Source organism: Pediculus humanus, genomic scaffold, assembly GCF_000006295.1.
Source record: "Pediculus humanus corporis 1103172108185 genomic scaffold, whole genome shotgun sequence".
In the NCBI taxonomy this organism is placed as follows: Eukaryota; Metazoa; Arthropoda; class Insecta; order Psocodea; family Pediculidae; genus Pediculus; species Pediculus humanus.
In genome coordinates, this window is record NW_002987755.1 from 14959 (window position 1) to 37725 (window position 22767).

General features: G+C 30.1%; 3 protein-coding genes across 3 annotated transcripts; 2 read left to right on the forward strand and 1 right to left on the reverse strand.

The window, feature by feature from the left end:
- Positions 1–6907: 6907 nt before the first annotated feature.
- Positions 6908–12791, reverse strand: Phum_PHUM417170 (uncharacterized protein; the record flags this gene model as incomplete). The annotated part of the gene is made up of 6 exons (XM_002428982.1): positions 6908–7097; positions 7177–7296; positions 7396–7573; positions 9537–9780; positions 9865–12689; positions 12761–12791. 6 exons carry the CDS (start codon positions 12789–12791, stop codon positions 6908–6910), a joined length of 3588 nt encoding a protein of 1195 aa, XP_002429027.1.
- A 3241-nt stretch (positions 12792–16032) lies between these two features.
- Positions 16033–18197, forward strand: Phum_PHUM417180 (cytochrome P450, putative; the record flags this gene model as incomplete). The annotated part of the gene is made up of 8 exons (XM_002428983.1): positions 16033–16238; positions 16309–16469; positions 16551–16709; positions 16760–16971; positions 17061–17250; positions 17334–17561; positions 17646–17906; positions 18025–18197. The coding sequence occupies 8 exons, from the start codon at positions 16033–16035 to the stop codon at positions 18195–18197; spliced, it is 1590 nt and encodes a 529-aa protein (XP_002429028.1).
- Positions 18198–19734: 1537 nt separating this feature from the next.
- Phum_PHUM417190 (cytochrome P450, putative) lies at positions 19735–21863 on the forward strand (the record flags this gene model as incomplete). The annotated part of the gene is made up of 8 exons (XM_002428984.1): positions 19735–19934; positions 20021–20181; positions 20271–20414; positions 20481–20692; positions 20773–20959; positions 21040–21261; positions 21354–21614; positions 21694–21863. The coding sequence occupies 8 exons, from the start codon at positions 19735–19737 to the stop codon at positions 21861–21863; spliced, it is 1557 nt and encodes a 518-aa protein (XP_002429029.1).
- Between the last annotated feature and the right edge of the window lie 904 nt (positions 21864–22767).

Sequence of the window (22767 nt, forward strand, 5' to 3'; positions counted from 1 at the left end):
AAACTTATTGAACTAATAATAATAATAAATTATCGTCGTAATTAATAAAAAACGATAGAGTTATTTTTTATTTTTTTGTTTTTAGAGTTAGTCTTCGATAATTAATAAATATTATTCGTGTGAGTCTTTAAAAAAAAAGCAGACGATTTTTTTTTTAACTTATGAAATGCTAAATAATAATAATAATAATAATAATAATAATAATAATAATAATAATAATAATAATAATAATAATAATAATAATAATAATAATTAGAACAAGAAGAAAAAAAATTAAATTAATTACAAATATTTTTTTTTTATTAAATCTCTCGTTGATAAATTTAAACCTTAATTTTTTTTAATATTTTTTAAAAGTAAAATATAATATATCAAATATTAATAATGATAATAATAATGATGATGATGATGATGATGATGATGATTTGGAAAACAAAAAGAATTAACGATGACAAAATTTTTTTACTCGTATAAAATTTCAAAAAAAAAATTTTTTTTTTCTTCCTTTTGTTTTGTAAATATTTTAATTAATTTTTTCTCTTTTTTTCCCAATTCGCATTTTGAAATTATTTATTAATAATAATAATAATAATAATAATAATAATAATAATAACGGTTATTAATTATATATTGATAAAATGACGCGTAAAAACACGCGCAAAAGTCAAAAAATTAAAAATAAATAATATATATATGTATAAGGGCAAAATGTAAAATTGGATGTTGTTGTAAATTCAGTTTCGAAATGTTGCCGATAGAGCGGGAATTGCGATACATCGGAAAATTAAATATAAATACATTTTTTTGATTGGTCGAAAATAATTTTTATTTTAAAAATAGTTTCGCATACGTTTAACTTACGAAACGATAATTTTCTAATTTTTTTTCTTATAAATTTTTTTTTCCCTGTTAATCCCATATTTAGTTTACGTGAGAATGAGTTTTTTTTAAAAAAAAAGTGCAAAAAAAATTTTTTTTTTCATCGTTTTAATATATATTAATGGTTTAACATGAATTTAAATGTTTACGTATGTAAATATTGTTTTGATATTAGAATTGATAAACCGTTTGTAAATATTATCGATTGTTAATATTAATTGTTTATTTTCTAGAATTTTCTTATTTTGTAGGGGTAGGATGTGCGTGTGTGTGTGTGTGTGTGTCAACGGTGGAAAATTTTGTTATCTCGAAACTACTCGACGACTCGCCGTCGTAAATTATTTTCATATGTATTTTAAAATGTCATAAGGTCATATGTTTTATTTACATATGTTTTCCAACTCGAGTCTTTAAAATAATTAAATTTTATATATTTTACGACACGTCACAACATGTGTGTGTGTGTGTGTTACTCTATATCAATATTTGCATCTTTAAAAATGACAAACAAAAAAAGAGTTTAAAAAAAAAATAATAATTATAACAAAGTGCAAATGATTCGTATTAAAGTACAAAAAAAAGGTCGGTGGGGAATACGTGACGTCATATTCTTTATTGAAAATATCCATCCCTATTGGGCGGTGTGTAAAATGGGTCACAAAAATAATATCAGGGCGTATCAATTTTGAAAAGACAATATAAAAACACGAAAGGTTTCATAGAGAATCAATCAATCAATCACAAAAAAAAAATTTTTTGAAACGTTTGAAAATTTTCTCGAAAAAAAAAAAAAAGTATTTAGGTAACCGTTTTAATAACCTTTTAACCTTTATCAATAATAATAATAATTAATATGTATATAAGTCGATTATTTATAATTATCGTTAACGATTAAGAAGGAAAAAGAAAATTTTCTTTGTACACTTTTTTTTTTAAATTAAAAAATTAAATAATATTAATTAACTTTCCCTCCCTTCCCCACCTTTTAACCGTTCGTAGAAAAACCTTTTTTTTTTCCTTTGTTTGTTTACACCCGATTGTTAGATTTAAAAAAAAATTTCTTTTTTTTTTTTTCTATTAACCAAGTTTAGAGTAAATTTTTTTTTTTTTGTTAAAACTAAGTGTTAACTTGATAATGAGCTTTACATACTAAACTTTTTTTTTTAACATCCAGTAAAACTTTTTTTTAAAAGAAAAAAAAAGATAAAAAAAAAAAAAGTTTCATTTATTACTTTTAACAGGGAAGGTTTTTTTTTTTTTGGAAAATGGAAAGAAAAGGAATCAAAGGAAATCCTTCGTAGGGTTTATTAGTTTTTTTTTCTTACGTAAAATGAATGAAAATGTTGCGCTTTCGTGTACAAATTTTATAATTTTTTTTTGTTCTTCGTTTCAAAATAAAATAAAGAAAAACAAATTTTTTTTTCTCGAATAATCGTTAATTTATTTATAAACCGGAAGTTTATTTAACAAAAATTTTAAAACAATTTAAATGAGTCTGGTAATAGTAGTTGTGCCACACTACTATCTCTTTATTTTCATTTTCAAAATTTTTTTTTCTTTTCAGACTTTTTATCCATTTCCTAATTTTCCATTAGATTTCTCCATTATGTTTTATACTTTCAAAAACTTAATCCCAAATGATAAGACTTTATCACATCCGGTGTAGTTTACGGCTAGTAAGTTTTTGAAAAGTTTCTTACAATTTATAAATTCTTATAGTTATTATCGTAAAATAAAATTTTACTAAAATCCGAAGAAATGTTTATGTTAAATACGTTCAATGGAGAAAAAAAAATTTTCTTTATTTTCGGACTGGAACAAACTGGAAATTTCCAAATTTTTTTTTTTTTTTTACGTTGCGTGTAAACACCTGAGACTAGTTTTTAAAAAAATTTTCACCTGATGGAAAACAAAAATGGGGGGGAAAATTTCGAAACAGACTTTGATAGACGTTTTTAAATCGAAAGTATTAAAAGAAAAAAGAAATCAAAGATGGCGATGATGGTGGTTGTTAAAAATAAATAAAAAAGTCAATAAAAGATCAATTTAAATTCATTAAGGATATTTTAGTCAGGCAATAACAACAACAACAGCAAACAAAAAATTTCACTTTACGAAATTAAAACAAACAAAAATTTAAAATAAAAATTTATTAAAGTTAAAATGGTAATAATAATGTTGAGGAAAAATTTAAATTTTTACATGTAAAAACATCAGGGGATCCAACCAACTCTTGTGGTGATGATTAACGCGGGAAGAGGGAGAGGTGAGGTGAGGAGAGAAGGAGGTTCAGAGATTAAAAGTGAAGAAGGAGGATTTTTACAAAAACAAAATAAAAAATAAAAAATAAACTTTCATATTAATACGGATTTCACTCGTGGGATTTTCTCATGTAAAATCGTCGTCGTCATCGTCGTCGTCGTCGTCGAATTTTCCAGACTTTTTATTATATGATAATATATATATCATTCGATAAACATTCCAACTCCGACGTTTCGATCGTTTTTTTTTTTTTTTTATTACCGTTACAAATCATTTTCTTATAGACTATACTTATAGCGTTTTCTTATTCTACGACATGAAGACATGTCCTATCCGTAAATTTTCCAACCACCTTTTAATAATTCCGGAAAATCTAAAATCAATTTAAGGAAAACCAAAATACATATAATTAGTTAAATTTCTTCCAGCTGTTTATTTTTTATTACGGTTCGATAAATTTATTCGGACGATCAACTATTTGATTTAATTATTATTAATTTTATCATTTATAATATTATATTATTATAATATATATATAAATCCTTCCTTCGCTTTTCAATTGTTATATTAAAAGAAAAAAAATTTTGAATATAAAAATATTGAAAACCAAAGGGATTCGCTGCCATTTTGAATATGCTAATTACTCTTGTATTTCCAAGAAAAAATTTATTAAAAATAATTTTAAAATGATTATATGAAAATCGTAATTATTGTTAAAAATTTCGTCATTTAATAAAAAAACGCGATTGTTTTGATTTGAAAAAAAAAAAAAAAACTTTTTTTTATCTATATTGATGACGTTAAATAAACATAATCAAATAAAAAAAATAGTTTTCTTATATTTTTTATTTAAATTAAATTTATTAACGAAAAAAGAGGGAGGAGCAAAAGGTAAAAATTGGTTCATTTTAATTGGTTAATTTTTGTCAAAAATGATGGTTGCCAAAAAAAAAGTAAAAAAAAATGGATGCGAATTTTACGTCACAGTAACAAACAATAAATTAAACCGAACCGAATGGATTTTATTTTGATAAAACGATAGGTGAATGATTGATTGATTGATTGATTGGTTATTTTAAAAAAAATAATAATAATAATAAATTTATTTATTTATTCGTTATTATTATTATCATTACTTAAACTATGACGTAAAACTAATCTAAAATAAATAAATAAAAATTATACAGACTTACAATTTTTTTTTTTTTTTTAGTTTTTTATTTAATTTTTTTTTTTATTACTCTTTCGTTTTATTATTATTATTATTATTATTATTATTATTATTATTATTATTATTATTATTACTATTATTATGAGAGTAATAATTTTTTAATTATTTAGGTAAATAAATAAATATGTGAATTTTTTTTTACTTTATTTTATTTTAAATATGCAACACGTTATTATTATTATTATTATTTTAACATTTCATCAAACATTAAAACAAATAATAAAACAAAAAAAAATACGTAATAATAATAATAATAAAATAAAATACGAACGTAATTATCAACAAAATAAAATAAACAAAAGATTTTTGTAATAATAATAATAATAATAATAATAAACTATTTATTCTAGAGTATTTGTCCCTAAGGAATCGGGTAGAAACCTGGGATAAATACTTAAAAACCCCGACGAATAAGAGCCTTGTCGTGTTTAATAGTGGACATAATAATAATAATAATAATAATTTTTCAACTTTTAAAAAAATTTAAAAAAAAAAAATTAATTAATAAATTTTAATAAATTACCAAAACAAAATAGTAATAATGATATTAATGACGTAATTATTGTTATTATTATTATTAATAATTTCTAAAAAAAAAAAAAAAAATTTTAACGGTTTTTTTTCCTCTTTTTAATTTATTGTTATTATTATTATTACTATTATTAATTTTTTCTTTCTTTTTCCAAATTATATAAAAAAAATTACGTAATAATAATATTATTATCATTATCATTACTTTATTGCACAAAGTTTTATTATTATTATTATTATTATTTGGATGCAAACCTTATAAATTATTAATAGTAATAATAATAATAATGGTAATAAATTTTTTTTTTTGTTTTTAATATTGCACGTCACGAAATGAAAATTCCAAAAAAATTTTCTCCAGTTTAAAAAAAAAGCCCTTGTTTGTCGCGTAAATGTTTGCGGTTGTTGTGGTTGTGTGATGTTGAATTATTCTGGAGAAAAAATTAAATTTATTTATGGAAAAATGCGAATCGAAACAATAATAATAATAATAATAATATTGTGGAGATCTGGAATGTTAACTGCTAGAAAGTAATTCTTATTATTGTGTGTAACTCAATTCGATGAAGTAATAATACTAAAATTCATGGAAATTTCTGGAATTAATATCAGCGATTTTGTGTAAAAAAAAAAATTATTGTAAACAATTATATTATCACTTTTGTATTTCTTATCATTTATTGTAAGGTTTTCGATAATTTAAAAACGTTATAATAACGACCTGGAAGAAGTTATTTAAATTTTTTAAAATATTAAAAATTTGGCCAGTTGTGTGATAAGATCGTTGGTGATAAGCTCAAATTAAATATTAATTTTGTTTTTTTTTTGTGGACTTTAATTGGTACCACGTATATTACAAAAAATCTGGAAGCTTCGATTTGAACACAAAAAATTTTCGTAATTTAAAAAAAAATTCCAGAAACAAAAAAAGTCAGTATTCGATGTACGACGTTTATCGATTGCACGTGTTATCATACTTATCGAAAATTCTAGAAAGAAACATCTTAAAATACTTAAATATAAAATTTAAAAAAATAACAACAATAATAATAATAATAATAATAAGAAGAAGAAGAAGAAGAATCAAAACAAAAAACAAAACAAACGAACAAAACTTAAAAAAAACATTGCGAAAATTTCTCAACGAAAAAAATTCAAAACGGAAACGGAAATAATTAAAAATTTAACGACAAATAATAATAATAATAAAACAAAAAATAATAAAACCTAATAATAATAATAATAATAATAAATAAAATCTGACGGGCGTAGACAAAAAAAACAATTTTAATAATACCTAAAAATACCCGCACATCAATACACCGTATACAACATCATTATTATTATTATTATCGTTATCATAAACGTATGATTTTATAAAAAAAAATTCCAGCAGGGTCAATAACCTCTGCATTTGTACTAAATTTTCTTTTTTTTTCTTTCATTCTTTCGCTTCCTTTTAAAAAAATAAATAATAATAATAATAATAATAATAACGATTAATCGATGAGAAATTTATCATCATTATTATCATCATCATTGTTTTCATCGTTACAAATATTATTATCATTAATAATGATATACCTTAAAATACATTTATATATATATATAGAGAGAGCTTTTACAATATTTTTTTTTTTTTTTAAATTTTTTACATAAAAAAAAAAATAATAATAATAATTATATAAGTTATTTACGACTTTACAAATACGTTCTAAGTATAAAATTATTATCATTATTAATATTACATTCTAGAAAAAAAGATGTGGAAAACCCCCCATTCAAAAAAAAACACTTTAACGACATCCGACGAGAATCGAGTCAAAACTCCAGCTGTCACCAAAAAAAAATTCCAGACGATGTTGATAAGAAGAAGTAGAAGAAGAAGAAGAGGGAAAACCTAAAAAAAAACAAAATGTCGGACGGATTGTTATGATAAATCTTATTTTGAAACTATTATTATTAGTAGCATACTCACTCTTCTCCAGTTGACTGGAATCAAAATTACAATAATTGGGCTGCTACCGGTTTGAGAAGACACATGTGTTCAGCTCCTCTTATCGGTAACTTATTAACGGAATAATGACGTATCATATCCGGTATGGAATTAAACGGTTTGCTAAATTGTCCTAATATAAATTGTCCAGAATTATTATCGATTTGTATTCTCATATGCATGAAACCTTTCGCGCTCCTGAAAATATATAAATAAAATAACCAAACCCTATTCTTCCCATTCAATCAATCAGTCAATCAATCAATCATCGACTCACTTTAGAGATAGGGAATAATCTTGTTTAGCGCTTTCACTATTTCTAACGAGGTAACTTCCTTCTTTTAAACTTCTTAATAAATCTTCTGCTTCGACTCTCGTTATCGAACCGTGATACCAACTGAAAAAAAAAATTATATATTATTATTATTATTTATTTGTGTCGTGGGTTTAGAACTTTATAGAAAATAACAATATTTAGGAAAAAAAGGAAACTCACGTTTGTTTTTCCAATGGTAAACTCGGATCAATTAAATCAACGCCGGAAAATGCGTTCAAGGTCATCGTTCCGCATCCTCTTCCTCTTTCCAAATCGAGACTCAATCCTCGAGTTTGATTTTGAATGGAATTCGATTCCAGATCCAGTGATAAAGTCATAGATGGCCGAAATAAAACATCTGGAAAATTTTTCTAACTTAGTCTCTCTCTCTCTCTAACCGGAAACGGAAACGAACGTGAATAAAAAAAAAAAACGAAATTGATCGATGGGATTTTTTTTCCCTTTTTCTTTCCTTTTCTTTAAAGAAAACGTGAAGGATTATTATCATTATCATCATTATTATTATTATGGAAAATTGTTCGATTGTCGTCGTACAAACGTGTCATCATTATCATTTATCAAATATTACAAGAGAATAATTAAGAAAAAATTTTTAAATTCCGAAACCAGTTTTTTCTCTCTTTTTTTTCCCACACAATGAAAATTAATTATTTGCGGGATCCTTTTTATCTATTCCGTTACCCTGGATACGGTCTCTGACGTCATCATCAGTTTAAATCATTTTATTTTATTATTATCATTATTATTGTTATTATTATTATTTTTTTTTTAGTGGATTTTTTTTTTGGGGGGGAGGGCGATTTAAAATGATTCGATAAAAAAAATTAAATCGTCGTACAAAAATTAATAATGATAATAATAATGATGATGATGATGATGATGAGGACGATTTGTCATTGTATTAATAAATCCCATTAACCGTTTGCAAAACAAACGACAAACGACAAACGATTTTTTTTTTTTAAAAAAAAACATTTTACTAATGACATGAAATTTTTTTTTGTTTTTTTTTTTTGTTTTACTTTCCAGGTTTTTTTTTCGCACACGATAATAATAATAATGATGATATGATTAATGACGTCATTACGAGAAGGAGGAGGAAATAAAATAATAATAATAATAATAATAATAATTAATTAAATAAATTTTTTTTGTAATTTTTTTTTTCTTTCTCTTCCGACTAGATCGAGATTGATTTTTTTTTTCCAGGTTGGAAAAATGAAATTATAATTCCAGGCCCTTTTTTAAACACACAACCCCCCCTCCTTCTCCTTCTTCTCCTCGCCCTACCTTTCATAATCGGTATAATTATGCGTCAGATGGAGGAAAATAAAAAAAAAATGATTGAGTAAAAAAAATTTTTTTTGTTTTTACAAACGACTGGAGAAGAAGATGAAACTAATTACTCTTAAAATAATTGACCATAATCGAACGCCATATTGCTTTTTTAAAAAAAAAAACATTATTATTATTATTATTATTATCCACCATTAAACACGACAAGGCTACTTGTCGGAGTTTTTAAGTATTTATCCGAGGTTTCTACCCGATTCCTTAGGGACAAATACTCGAATTTCGGTGGTGCCACTTATTATAAGATAGCACCACATCAATTCTTGAAGGTCTTCCTGAGTCCGTCTTTTTCGATGGGAACGATTTGTCTCCTGAACTGGGCTCCGGTGACTAACATCTTTGGAGTGGCCAGGGTCAGAAGCAGTGAAATTCACGTTCTCGTCGAGCTGCCTCAGGTCGACAGTAGAACAAGATTTGTTTTTTGGTTCTTACTTTGTCTTGTTCTCATTTTTTTTTTGCTCTTTTAAGCCAACAGCACATGGCGTTCTCAAACGGTCACCCATCCAAGTTTGCACCACGCCCGATGCTGCTTAACTTCGGTGATCGTACGGGAACCGGTGTGACCAGCACGCTATGGCCGTTGGCTTTTATTATTATTATTATTATTATTATTATTATTATACTCCAGTCGTTTAAATTTTCCGGGAAGTTCTCGAGAAGATATCGGAGAGGGGGGGAGGGGAAAAGAAAACTTTTCATTTACGTTTTTTCTTTTTTTCTTATTATACTTTTTTTTTCCTTTTTGTCGTTTTACTCGACTTTTTCTTTTTTTTACGCTGAATAAATGTCTTGAATCAATCACTTACTGGACAACTCAAGTTGATTGATGAAGTGTTGACGTAACCCCGAAATAATAATAATAATAATATATTTTATTTATTCCGTTTCATTCCATTTGCTTTTGTTGTTTAGAAAGGAGAAAAAAGAAGAAAGAAAATAGAACTCACTTCCGGTTTGTTCTGCAACGCTTTGACTAGATGATGCTTGAGATTCTCCGGTGTTTCCACCCGGTCGGAGTCGCCTTCTTAATTTTGGCATATCGAAAGGTAAATCACGAAGATCAACCGATGTGGCACTGCTTGACGTACACGCGTCGACTTCTAAAAGTCTTCGATTTAGTACATTTTCTTGTTCAACAAGTCGGCGACGTCTTAATTTTGGCATGTCGAATGGAAGATCGGAAAAATCAGTCTGGAAATTTTTTTTTTTTGAAATTAATAAAAGGGATGGTAGTGAGATGATGGTACCAAGTACATACCATCCACGTTCTCTTACCTCTGTTTGATTAGAAAAAATTCCACTTGATTTTAAGGTTCTCGATTCGACGGAAATACCGCTATCGGAACCTTGGGCAGCTTCGTTCGACGAAGAACTCATTTGTAAACCTAAATTTATTAAATTTTTATTTTGTAATGTTTTTCTTTTCACTTTAAAATCTAGCTTGGGTGGTGGAGGTGGCAACGGCGACGACGACGACGACATCGGCGGATGATTATGGTGTTGATGGTGGGGGTGATGGGAATGGTGCTGGGATTCGTTGGTTCCGTTGTCATGACTTTCTTCAGGACTCGGCTTTTGAGAATTGTTGTTTTTATTGTTATCACTCGTTTCCGAGGGTTCGACGGATGATTTATCCGATATAGGAGACAAAGCGTTTTGCATTTTATTCGTATCGTGTGGATTTGTTTGCTTTAAGTGATATTGTAGATTGGCTGTGGTTATGGCTACGACGTTGCTCATTGAATCCGAACTATGACTGCTTAAACTGCTACTTCTGTGACTTTCCGAACTCGTCGTGCTCCTGTTACCTTCGCTCGTGCTACTTTTTATACTTTCCAAACTTCCGCCGCTCGAACTCGTCGCAACGCTTTCTGTGCTTGAAAATTTTAAACGACCGTTTTTACGCTGTCCCAAAACTACGGTCGGCCTTATTTCCCCTATCAAACTTCTCGGCCTTGCCGCTCTCGGTTTCTTATTCGTCGATTCCCCTTCCGGCCTTCCTTTAAATTCTAATATTAATTCTGTTTTTTGTGCTAACTTTTGAGATTTATTGTTATTATTATTAATATTATTATCATTACTGTTTTGATAATTTTGACACAAACTTTCTTCGGATGCGTCATCACGTTTCTCATCACTGTTAATTAAAGGATCGTTAAAACTCGTTAAAAGTGACGAAGGTCGCGAATTTCTACCCCGAAGAGATTTTACCGGAAGTTTACTGTCTTTGATTCTGTTGTTTTTAGACGATAGTTCCGGTGCACTTTTTATGCTGTTCATTGTGAAATCTTCGTGACCACAAAATTTCGATGGGAGAGGAGCCGTGGATGGCGGAGTCGGCGTTTGAACCAATGTTATATTTTTAACCCGATCGGATATATTCGATATATCTTCGGAAGCGTTTTCCGCGTCCGAACTTGAAATCCGGGATTTTTTCTCTTTGGTAAAAGGTTTTAGTGGATTTTTCGAAAAAGAACTTCCCGGTCTAGGAGGTCTCGTGTAACTTTCTATCAGAGGTGCCGTCACGGCACTTTTGCTCCGACCAATTCTAGAATGTAAAATCGGATGATTGGTCACGCGGTCTAGTTCTTCGAGATCGTCGTCTGACCTGCTTACTTTGCAATCAAAAGCGGTTTCATAGAGTAAGCCCCTTCGGCTCATATTTTCAAAATCATAAAGGCTTTCCGTGCTCCGGCACTCGGGTTTCAACAGAATATTTTTCTTTTCCAAATCCCAATTTTCCGTTTCTTCTAGAATTTCCCTAGCGATTTTATATGCTTCGGCTGAGTCGCTGTTGTCGTCGTAGCCATCGTTCCAACTTTCGAAACCACCTTTTTCGTTGACTATAATGCCCCAATTTCGAAATATTTCACGGGGATTCAACGGAGAAATGTTACCGTCGTCGATTTCACTTTTTACCTTTTGACCTTTTACAAATTCATCTCCGAGATTTTTCCCATCTGGTATGGGTTCTTTGAAAAAATCTCTTTTCCTTATCGAATCTAAACTAGTGTTTTTCCTCGGTGGGAAATTTATGGACAAAGGACTTTTCGTGTAATGATAATCTTCTTCTTCTTCTTCGTCAGAACTTGCACACTGCTTTTGCGCACCGATTGCGCAAGCGCATTGAGTGAGTGCCCTCGCCGTTAATGGACGCATCAAACGTGCATGAGCATCCCATTCAGCCAAACAAGCTGCCAACAAGGATTTGTTATCGATACCACCGTGTATGACGTGTTGCAAAACATCCGCCGGAGAAAATTTATCGCCGCATGGGAATGTTTTTTTAGGTGCCCCAGTCAAACAGTCTCTATAACAGTGATTGTATTGCGGTAATTTTTTAAAACTTTTTTTCCTACTTCTTATTTCATCTTCTTCTTCTTCGTCACCACCCTCTATGCCACCCTCTTCGGTTTCTCTAACGGGTACGATCGGTCGAAACTTGTTAGAATTTTCACCGACTTCGTCAATGGAAACGTTACTCACAAACGGTATGTCCAAACTCGCACTTTTCCTACACTCTTTCTTCTGTTGAACAGTTTTTTTTTTTATTGATGATGGCACGTCCAAACTAATACTCTTCACGTAACCCTGTCGCTTACTGTTGTACTCGTCGTCGTTTCCACTTCTCTCATCTTTCACTCGCTCTATCAAAATTTTCTCTTCGTCGAATTTGTTTTCTTCTTTTTTCTCATCGGTTCGCCTCGAAAGTTTTTTCTTTTCATTTACTTCGACGACTTTATGCTTTTTCCTAACTCGACCGCTTGCAAAATCGTAAAAATCAAGACCCCCTTGTTTGGGTTCGAAATTTTCTTTGGCACTAAAAGGATGATAAGATTCAAGTTGTTTTCTTTCTTTGGCAAGTTGTTTCGATGATTGACTATAAAATGGTTCGACCGTTGAATTTTTTGCCGTTTCCGGTTTCCTATAACTTTTAAATGCTGACGGTTCTAAATCGTCTTGATTTAATATATCACTGTAATAATACGGGCTCGGTCTTCTTTCTACATGTTGTATCGGTTCGTCATTTTGTCCGTCGTATCCCGTCGATGATCGGAGGGCATTGGTACCGAATTCTCTGCTTATGCGGTAACTTGCATCTACGAAAAACAAACGATAACAAACAATTAAAAACGCGGCACACAAATCCAACACATTGTAATAAAATTACTTTTACTTTTAACGTAAAAAAACAAATTCATTTATTAAAATAAAACAAACAAGTTTGTTACATAAAAATTTACGTTTCCTCCATAACCGTTCAGCTACCCGGTCACGTATTCAAACTAAATAAATATTAATAATGATAATAATATTGTAATTTTTACCTTCTTTTACCCAAAAAAATTTTTTTTTTTAAATATAGTAAAAAATGGACGAAGAACTTCGAACGAAATACGAAAGCTTACTGAATGAATCTTAAAATTTAACCTTGATCGTAATAAAAAGCATGTCCTGAGTCACACAATTCGAAATGGTTTAGTATCATTATCATCATCATCATCATACTCATTATTATTATTATTATTATGTACTGTAATATTTGCCAGAAGTATTCATTCTCAGGAACGCCTCGTATTCTCTCTCTCTTTATTAAACGCATTACTGATTATGTGCGTAATTTTTTTCTTGTTATTATTTTTGTGGATCCACGAGGACATCTCTCTCTCTCTCTCTCTCTCTCTCGTATGAATCTGGCCTTCATACTGAACAAAATCCTTTCCGCAAACAAAAAAAAAAATTTTTTTGGAAAAAAACGTTTTCTTTTACGACAGGAAAATTAAACGAACGAGAGCGAAAAATAAAAAGGAGGAAAGGGGGAGGGGATTAACGGGTGATCAAAAGGTGTTTGGCGTTATCGAAAAAAAACGTCGTCTGCTTTCAAAAGAATTAAATCATTAGATTTCTTTTTTTTTTTAGGGCATTTAAAAAATTAAAAGGCGAAGAGAAAAAAAAAATATGGCGACGTTTAAACGGTTTTTTATTTATCTCTCCAAACAGGTTTTATTTTATGCTCTCCCTTTTGCCCTTCGGGAACCATTCGTCAGTCAACGGCAGAGCAACAGCACCAACAGCAGCAGAACTTCTTCATTTACTTCAATTTTATTTCTGTGGTGTTAAAAAAAAAAAAATTATCTTCAACGTTAAAGAAACAAATTATCCGGTTTCAGATATTTTCACCGTCGATGATTTAAAACATTTTTCAATGTCAAGGTTAAAACGTTTTTCTCTCTCTCTCTCTCTCCCCTGCTATCTCTTTCTATCTTTCTTTATCACGACAGGACAGGAATATTTTTTTTGAATATTTTAAACGACTTTTTTTTTTTGTTTAAATTAAATTTTCACTTCGTCTCGCTAACGATGTCGCAAAGGATTTAAAATTGACAAAATGTTTTCGTTAACCTTTGAACTCATTAAGGCAAAAACTAATGACTTTTTTTTTTTTTCATTCTCGAAACACGATATCGTCATTTGTTATTAATAATAATAATAAGAATAAGAAGAGGAAGGAGAAGAGAAGATGGCGGGTGTGTAACGGTTGACATTTGTTTACGTCACGTCGTCTTATTTAATTAATTTTAATAGTTTTATTTAATAATTTAGTTATAAGTTATATATATCAAAAGTTTTGTTATTTAGTCTAGTTTATTGTGATATAATTAGTTTTTTTTTATTATTTAGTCATAACTATATTATTTTAAGTTTAAATTTACAATAGTAACGTTTTTTTTTTTTTTGAAAAAAGAAAGCGAGGGCAATAATAAACCTTAGAAGATGCCTTAGTACATATGATTATTACGAATACATACTTCATTTTAAGACTTGAATTTCACTTGCAAAAGGAGGAAAAATCGAATCAAAGGCAACCAAACGAGTTGAGAGTCGTGGGTTCAAAGCCTGGGAGTAGGAATTTAATTGCAGTTCGTCCAAACAGGAACAGACCTGTACCTAAATAAGGGGGCAAGTGATCTAGAACCTTTTCGAGGCATTGGGAGTGCGCCGACCCTTGTTCGAGGGGGTGAAATTGAGTACGTGATTCTAATAGGGAAAATGAAAGGAGTACAGATGAACGATCAAAGGAATTCGCGACTTCGAACACCTCGCATACACTGTGGAAGAGGCAGGAACGAAGGTAACAAATCGGGATTGTCACTGGAAGGGTAAAAAGGGGAAGTACCGGGATTCCTCCTCAGGTGGAATTCCCACTTTCGTGAGTGTGAACCTGCTGATGGCCTCTGGCTTAGAAGGGGGTTGTGTTTTTTATTCCCAGAGGTTATGACAAGTCGAAAACATGTTCAAACCTGCAGCATCACTCATATTCAGGCATTTATTCCTAAGGAATTTTTTTAAGCCAAATTTTTTCTGCTGTTGCCACCGCTACCGCCACCGAACGAAAATTATTCAAAGGTATGGAATGTAAAAAAAAAAGAAACTCGTAACTTGAAAACATTAAAAAATGGAGGAATTTTCGCGGGACGAAAGCTCTTGTTTTTCAATTAACCATTTTTCACTTGATAACAAAAAAAAATTATTTCGTTATTAAACTGAGGTCAACGACCTTTTGAGATATTTAAAAAAATAAAGGATAAATACAAAATAATTTTATTCCGTTTATTTTTTACTTAACTTTTATTATTATTATTATTTCGAGTGTTTCGCACTTTTTTCTTTTTCCTTTTTTAAAAAAAAAAGGTTTAACGCAAATGCTCGTATCAAAATCAAAATTAAACCCTTATCAATTAATTATTAATCAGTTTTTGTTTTCGTTTATTATCATGTAAAGAAAAGAAATTGTCGTAAATTAAATTTTCTTGATTTTCTTCTCATAAATTTTAAACAAAATAAGTAAATAAATATTATTATTATTATTTAACAAACATCACAAAAGGAAATACAATCCGCGGATTATTAAATGATTTTAATACGTCATCACATCTGAGATCGTGCGAAGGCCGACGACTTTATAAAACGAACACAACAACAACAACAACAACAATCGCAACAACTAAACTGACATCTACATACCGAATAGGTTTTAGTTTTGTAGTAGATGTTTCCATTACAACAACAAACGACAAACAACACGCGTACATTTAAAATTTTCTTTTTTTTTTTTCTAAACAATTTTTTCAATACGGTACGTAAAACTTGATTAATTTTTTTTTTTTTTTTTAAATATTTTAGCCCTCCCCTTTTTTTCCTTTACTTTCCTCCCCCCATCCCGACACCCTAACCATATCACCCGAAAAAAAAATTTTCATATATTACTAATAATAATGATAAAAAATGATGCGCAATTAGTGACGTCACATTTGTCAAAATCATTTTATTTTATTTTATTTTTTTTTTAGGTTCCATTAAAATAAAAAACGATATCGAAATCCCCTCCCTACTCACGACAGCGTCTTTTCCTCTCTAGATTCATCATCATCATCATCGAAAATGGATTGGATACAAGTTTTAATGTTGGCAACAACATTTATTTATTTATTATATAAGTTAACAACGAAAAATTATAATTATTGGTTAAAAAAAGGACTCAAACAAACGAATCCATATCCGATTGTTGGTGATAACGGACCGATGATATTTAAAACTGAGGATCCTCTAACAAACATTAAAAATTTATACGATCGTTTTAAAGAAAAGTAAAAAATATGGCGTCACTCATTTTCACCCAATTATTTTTAATAATTATGATAATAATAATAATTTCAGAATGTCCGGAATGTATATTTTTATGCAACCGTCGCTATTTATAAGAGATCCGGAAATATTAAAACTCGTCATGATCAAAGATGCAGAATATTTCATAAATAGATTTAATTGGATTAAAAATACGGATCCTTTGTTAAGCAAAAGTCTTAACTTGTTGCAAGGTGCGAAAAAAAAAAGATGGCGGCTTTACGAAATTCTTTAATTTGTTTATAAAAAATATATTGTTTTGTTTGTTTGTTCAGATGAAGAATGGAAAACTTTAAGATCCGTCATGACGACTGTTTTTACGGGTGCTAAAATGAAAGACATGTTTAAATTCATGGACAAATGTGCTCGACAATCAGTACAACATCTGGAAAAACAAATTCGTAATCGATCTGGAAAAGGTAAACCGGAAGGAAGTACCAAACCGAACGTATCGAACGTAATATTTTGTTTTTGTGGTTTTCAGATGACTCAAACGTTTTGGAATTGGAATTAAAAGAATTTTTTTCTCGTTACGGCACTGATGTTATAGCGAGCACTGCTTTCGGATTGGAATTGAATTCGTTCGAAGATCCAAACAATCAATTTTTTAACATCGGAACTGTTATAAGAAAAATATTTACGTCATTTCCTATTTTTAAAATGATATTCATGTTAAATTTTCCAAAACTTACAAAGGTTTGTGTTTTTTTTTTTTTTAAACTTCCGGTTTGTTTGATTTTTTAAAATTTATTCATTTACCCCCTACCCCCCTCGATTGTTTTAAGGCTCTCAACATAACATTTTTCGGCGACGAAATAAATAATTTTTTTTATAATATCGTCGACGAAAACATAAAAAACAGAGAAGAACATAATATTGTTCGCAAGGACGTAATACACATACTAATGGAAGCGAGAAAGAGTAAAAACGTAAACGGAAATAAAGATGAAGAATACGGAAGGGGTAAAATACCGAGTAAGATTATTATTATTATTATTATTTAACCTTTTTTTCAAAACTTAACGGTTTAAATTGATTAATTATTTTGTTAAAAAAAGGTTTAACAAACGCTGGAATAACGGCTCAAGCTGTTTTCTTTTTCTTTGGTGGTTTCGACATAACAGCCACCGTTCTCGGTTTCATGTGTTACGAATTAGCAATCAATCCGGATGTACAACAACAATTACACGAAGAAATCACGCAGATAATGACGGAAACCGGAAATGATGACATAACATACGACGATATCATGTTTAAAATGTCTTATTTGGATATGGTGGTCAAGGGTAAAACACCGAAAAAAAAAAATTTTTTTTAACGTGAAAAACATTTTGAAACTTGTCGGGCGGGGGGGGCATGTCATTTTACAGAAACTTTAAGAAAATGGCCGCCGGCTGTTATGACCGATAGGGAAGTATCCAAGACGTACGTGATGCCCAAAACGGAAAACACACCAGAATTTACTCTGGTAAGAGGGGACATCATATTCATACCCATAATCGCAATACATCACGATCCGAAATATTATCCGGAACCTGAAAAATTCGATCCTGAAAGATTTCGAGATGAAAAAAATACAATAAATCCTCTGACGTATTTACCATTCGGAGCCGGACTACGGCACTGCATAGGTAATAATTATTAATTTAATTTTTTTCATTCCCTTCATTTACATTATTAATATAATAATATTATTAATAATATTAACATTATTAATAATAATAATAATTATTATTATTATTATTTCAGCTTTGAGATATGCAATGATGGAAGTTAAAATCGGACTCGTTCGTCTGGTTAGTAAATTTCAAGTGTTGCCAACGGAAAAAACAAAAATCCCGATCAAATTGAAAAAGGACAGTGGATTTTTATTAAGTCCGGAAAATGGTTTCCAATTAAAATTAAAACTTAGAGCGCCATAAAAAAAAATTTTTTTTTTCTTATTCCACGACAATATATAAAAATTATTATGCTTAGATTTTACACGTTTTTTTTTTTTTTTGGTTCTGCATCCGCTACTGTCGCTTTTGTCCTTTATGAAAATCAAATCAATTTTTGTTACGACATAATTGTTTATTAAGAGATGTTTGCAAATTCAAGGTCAATTAATAATAATCCGTTCGTTTTGAAAAAAAGGAACGGATGTTAAACGAACGTCTTTGCGGCAAAATTTTTTTTTTGTGAAAAAAAAAGAAAAATGAATCGTTTTAAAACAGGAAGTTGGGAATTGATTGATAAGAAGGAAACGTTCTCTATTATCAGTAATAATAATTGATAACGCGCAAACGGATTTTTTTAAATGAAAATTATGCGGAGAAAAATTTTACAAACGTAGACATTTTTTTTTTTGGATAAAAATTTTCCAGACGAGAAATGAATGAAAATCGATCGCAACAATTTGACATTCGTTTTGACGTTCCAGTTTCCCCCCCCCCCCGATTTATGGTGAAGAAAAAAAAAATTTTTTTTTTATCCGAACGATCATCAGGTGCGAACGCCTCACGAAAACCTTCAACGAAATATTCATAAAACAAAAAAAAAATGGAAAAAATTAATTAAATTGAAAGGTTTTTTAGATATTACCATTTGATTTACTAGTGACACGAAAACGTTTTTTTTTAAATATATTTGTCGGGTGAGAATTATTTTCTCGTTACGGTACTGATCACAATCGACGAAAAATAAATTTCATCTCTTCTCATTTGTTTTTTTTTTTTTAAATAAAAAATAAAAAATTTTCACTCTTTGTTTAAATATTGTCCGTCGTCTGATCTTTTCTTATCAGTCAAATATTTATGATGATAAGAATTTTTTGGAAGGAGTGTGATTAACCAATTAGGGTCAACGAATCGCGAAAGTCTCGAATGCTACTTACGCGCACGATAACTTACGCAATGAAATTATTACGTCGACACAGATACTGGAGAACCGGCTGGAGAACGAAAAATTGACGCGAATTAAATGACCTACGATACGATTTAGTTACGCAATAGTTTTTGGCAATTTATTTGTATTTTTAATCATTTCCGTCGAAAATGTGGTTGTCGTTTTGGAAAAGTATCAAAAATGTTTGTTTGTTTGTTTGCAAATTTCAAAAGGCGTAATTATAAAAAAAAAAAAACAGACCATCGTTAGTCACTGTTACGTAGTCCAAGGCCGACGACGGCATCCAAACTAGTTTTTATTAGCCTATAAACAATTGACGGTGGGGCGACGTTACAATCGCGCATTATTTATTATTATCATTATTTTTATTTAAAAAGAAGAGAACAATCTCAAAGTTACAAGTGTTTAAACGACGTCATCAAAAACGTGATTGATTGTTAAGGTGGTAATGGTGGTGGTGAATAAAAGTGCAATCGAATCAATTTAGCATTTTATTTTTCCAAAAAAAAAAAAATTTCCATTTCCGCTTTGGATTTTTTCAACGGAACCAAAAAATAAATAAATAAAAATGGAATGGTTTCAAATTATCGTTGCTCTCGTTTCCGCCATTTTTTTTTATATAAATTCGTAACGAAAAATAATAATTACTGGAGAAAAAAAGGAATCACCCAAACGACTCCTGTACCAATATTCGGGGATCAAATTCCATTTGTTTTCCATACATCGGATCCCGCTGAATTCATAACGAATTTGTATAATCGATTTGAAAAAAAGTAAAAAAAAAAAAAATTGAGTGATAATAATAATCATAAGTAAGTATTATTATTAATTATTATTAATTATTATTATTATTTAACAGAATATTTGGGATTTACATGTTTTTAAAACCTTGTTTACTCGTACGGGATCCGGAATTGATAAAACTCGTCATGATAAAGGACGCTGAATGTTTTACAAACAGATACACTTGGTTCGAAGCTTCGGATTATTTATTAAATAAAAATTTGACAATGTTAAAAGGTAGGCTTTCCCTCTTCCTCACTCCCCCCGCTTCTCCCCACAGCCCCCTCCGGTTTCGATTGATAAGAATTGAGTTATTTTTTTTCCAGACGAAAAATGGAAAACTTTAAGATCCGTCATGACCACTGTTTTCACGGGTGCTAAAATGAAAGACATGTTTATATTCATGGACAAATGCGCTGAACAATCCGTACAGTACCTGGACAAGCAAATTAGGAATCAATCTGGAAAAGGTAAACCGAAAGTATTGATCCCAACGTATCGAACGTAATTTTTTAATGTGTTTTTGTGGTTTTCAGATGATTCAAACGTTTTGGAATTGGAATTAAAAGAATTTTTTTCTCGTTACGGCACTGATGTAGTAGCAAGCACGGCTTTCGGACTGGAATTGAATTCGTTCGAAGATCCAAAAAATGAATTTTTCCAGATCGGCGTCGAATTACGAGACAAATTTAAATCTTTTCCATTGTTTAAAACTTTTTTCACGGTTTTATTTCCAAAATTATCAAACGTTTGTTTTATTTTACGGGGAGGAGGGGGTTTTTATCGTTATTAAAATTTTTAACTGGAATTCTTTATTTTCTTCTCCAGGCACTCGGCATATCGTTCTTTGGTAAAAACATAAACAATTTTTTTTTAAAAGTCGTCGACGAAAACATAAAAAACAGAGAAAAACACAACATTGTGCGTAAGGACGTCATACACGTTCTTATGGAAGCGAGAAAAAATAAAAATTTTTCTTCCGACAACGAAGAATACGGACGTGGAAAAATTCCAGGTTAATAATTATTTATGACGTCATCACAATACAAAATTGCGTGCGATGATGATGACCCGTGAAGTGGCCTTTTATTACAGATTTGACAAATGCCGACATTGCCGCGCAATCCGTGTCGTTTTTCTTCGGCGGATTCGATATATTAGCGACGGCCCTTGGTTTTCTATGTTACGAACTCGCCATCAATCCGGAAGTTCAACAACATTTACACGATGAAATAGAACAAATCATGGACAGGGAAAATGAAATAACCTACGATGACGTCATGTTTAAAATGTCTTATTTGGACATGGTGGTAAAAGGTAAAAGACCGAAAAAAAAATTTTTTTTTTTAAGGTTGAAGACTTTTCAAACGTTTAAAACGTGTTGTTGGGGGGGGGGCGTCATTTTACAGAAGCGTTAAGAAAATGGCCGTCGGCAGGAATAACCGATAGGGAAGTATCAAAAACCTATGATTTTCCTAAAACCGAAGATAATCCGGAATTTAAATTGAACAAAGGGGATCTTTTACTACTTCCGATTATCGCTTTACACCGGGATCCAAAATATTTCCCAAATCCGGATAAATTTGATCCTGAAAGGTTTCGAGATGAAAAAAATTCAATTGTTCCGATGAGTTTCATGCCTTTCGGTGGAGGTTTAAGACATTGCATAGGTGAGAGAGAGAGAGAGAAAGAGAGAACATAAATTTTTTAAATAAGTTAAACAATAAATTAAGTTTATTGTTGTTTCAGCTTTAAGGTACGCAATGATGGAAATGAAAATAGGTATCGTTCATTTGATAAAAAATTTTATCATCGTACCAACAGCCAAAACGAGCATACCGTTGAAATTGAAAAAAAATTCAGGTTTTGTTCTTCTACCGGAAAACGGATTTTGGTTGGGTTTAAAACAAAGAATTTAAATTTTTCGCTAAACAAACAAACGAACAAACAAATTCCGGTGTGTTTTTAACCACAAAATTAAGCATCAACATAAAAAAAGAAGATTAGATTAAACGGTATCCTTCCTTCTCTTCCTCTTCACTCATCCACCCTCCCCCCCGACCAAAAAAAGAAAATTTTTTTTGTTTGAGAGGTACCGTGAAGGATACAACAGAAGGGGGGAGGGGTAATCAGAAAAAAAAATTTTTGTAATGAGTTATAAATTGTCAAAGGAAAAAAGTTATTAAAAACATTAATTGAAATCAAAATTCACATTTGTTTGCTTCCCTTTTCGAACAAGAAAACCCTCGAAACGTTTCCCTTTTTTTTTCGAAAAAAAAAACCGTTCGGTTGGTCTCGTACGTTCGGATTTAAAATTCGCATTAATCGATTTAAATGACATTAAAATAATAATAACAACAACAATACATTGCGGTGCAGTTAAAAACGAAATGAGAGAGAGAGAGAGAGAGAGGAGAGAGTGGAGAGAGGAGTGTAAAAGTTAAAAAAAAAAAGGAGAAACGTTGGCATCGCTGCAGTTTAAATAAACGAATGAGTACAAAAGAGAGAGAGTGAGGGGTAAAGGGTTAAAAGAGAGAGAGAGAGGTAAAGGATTAAAGAGAGAGAGGGGTGGGGGTAAAGGGTTTAAGAGAGAAGAAAGAAACGTTGGCAAAATTGTGGCAACGAGACAAACGACAAGCAAAAAAAAAAAAAAATAGGCGTACGAAACCGGATATTGTCAACCCTACCACTTCCTCTCCCTCTCTCACTCTCTTTCCACCTTACAAATAAACAAAATAAAACGTTTCCGGTGGAGAAAAAGATTTTTCCAAAAAGAAAACTTTCAAAGAATTTAACGAGAAAACTTTTCTTTTTCTCAAAAGA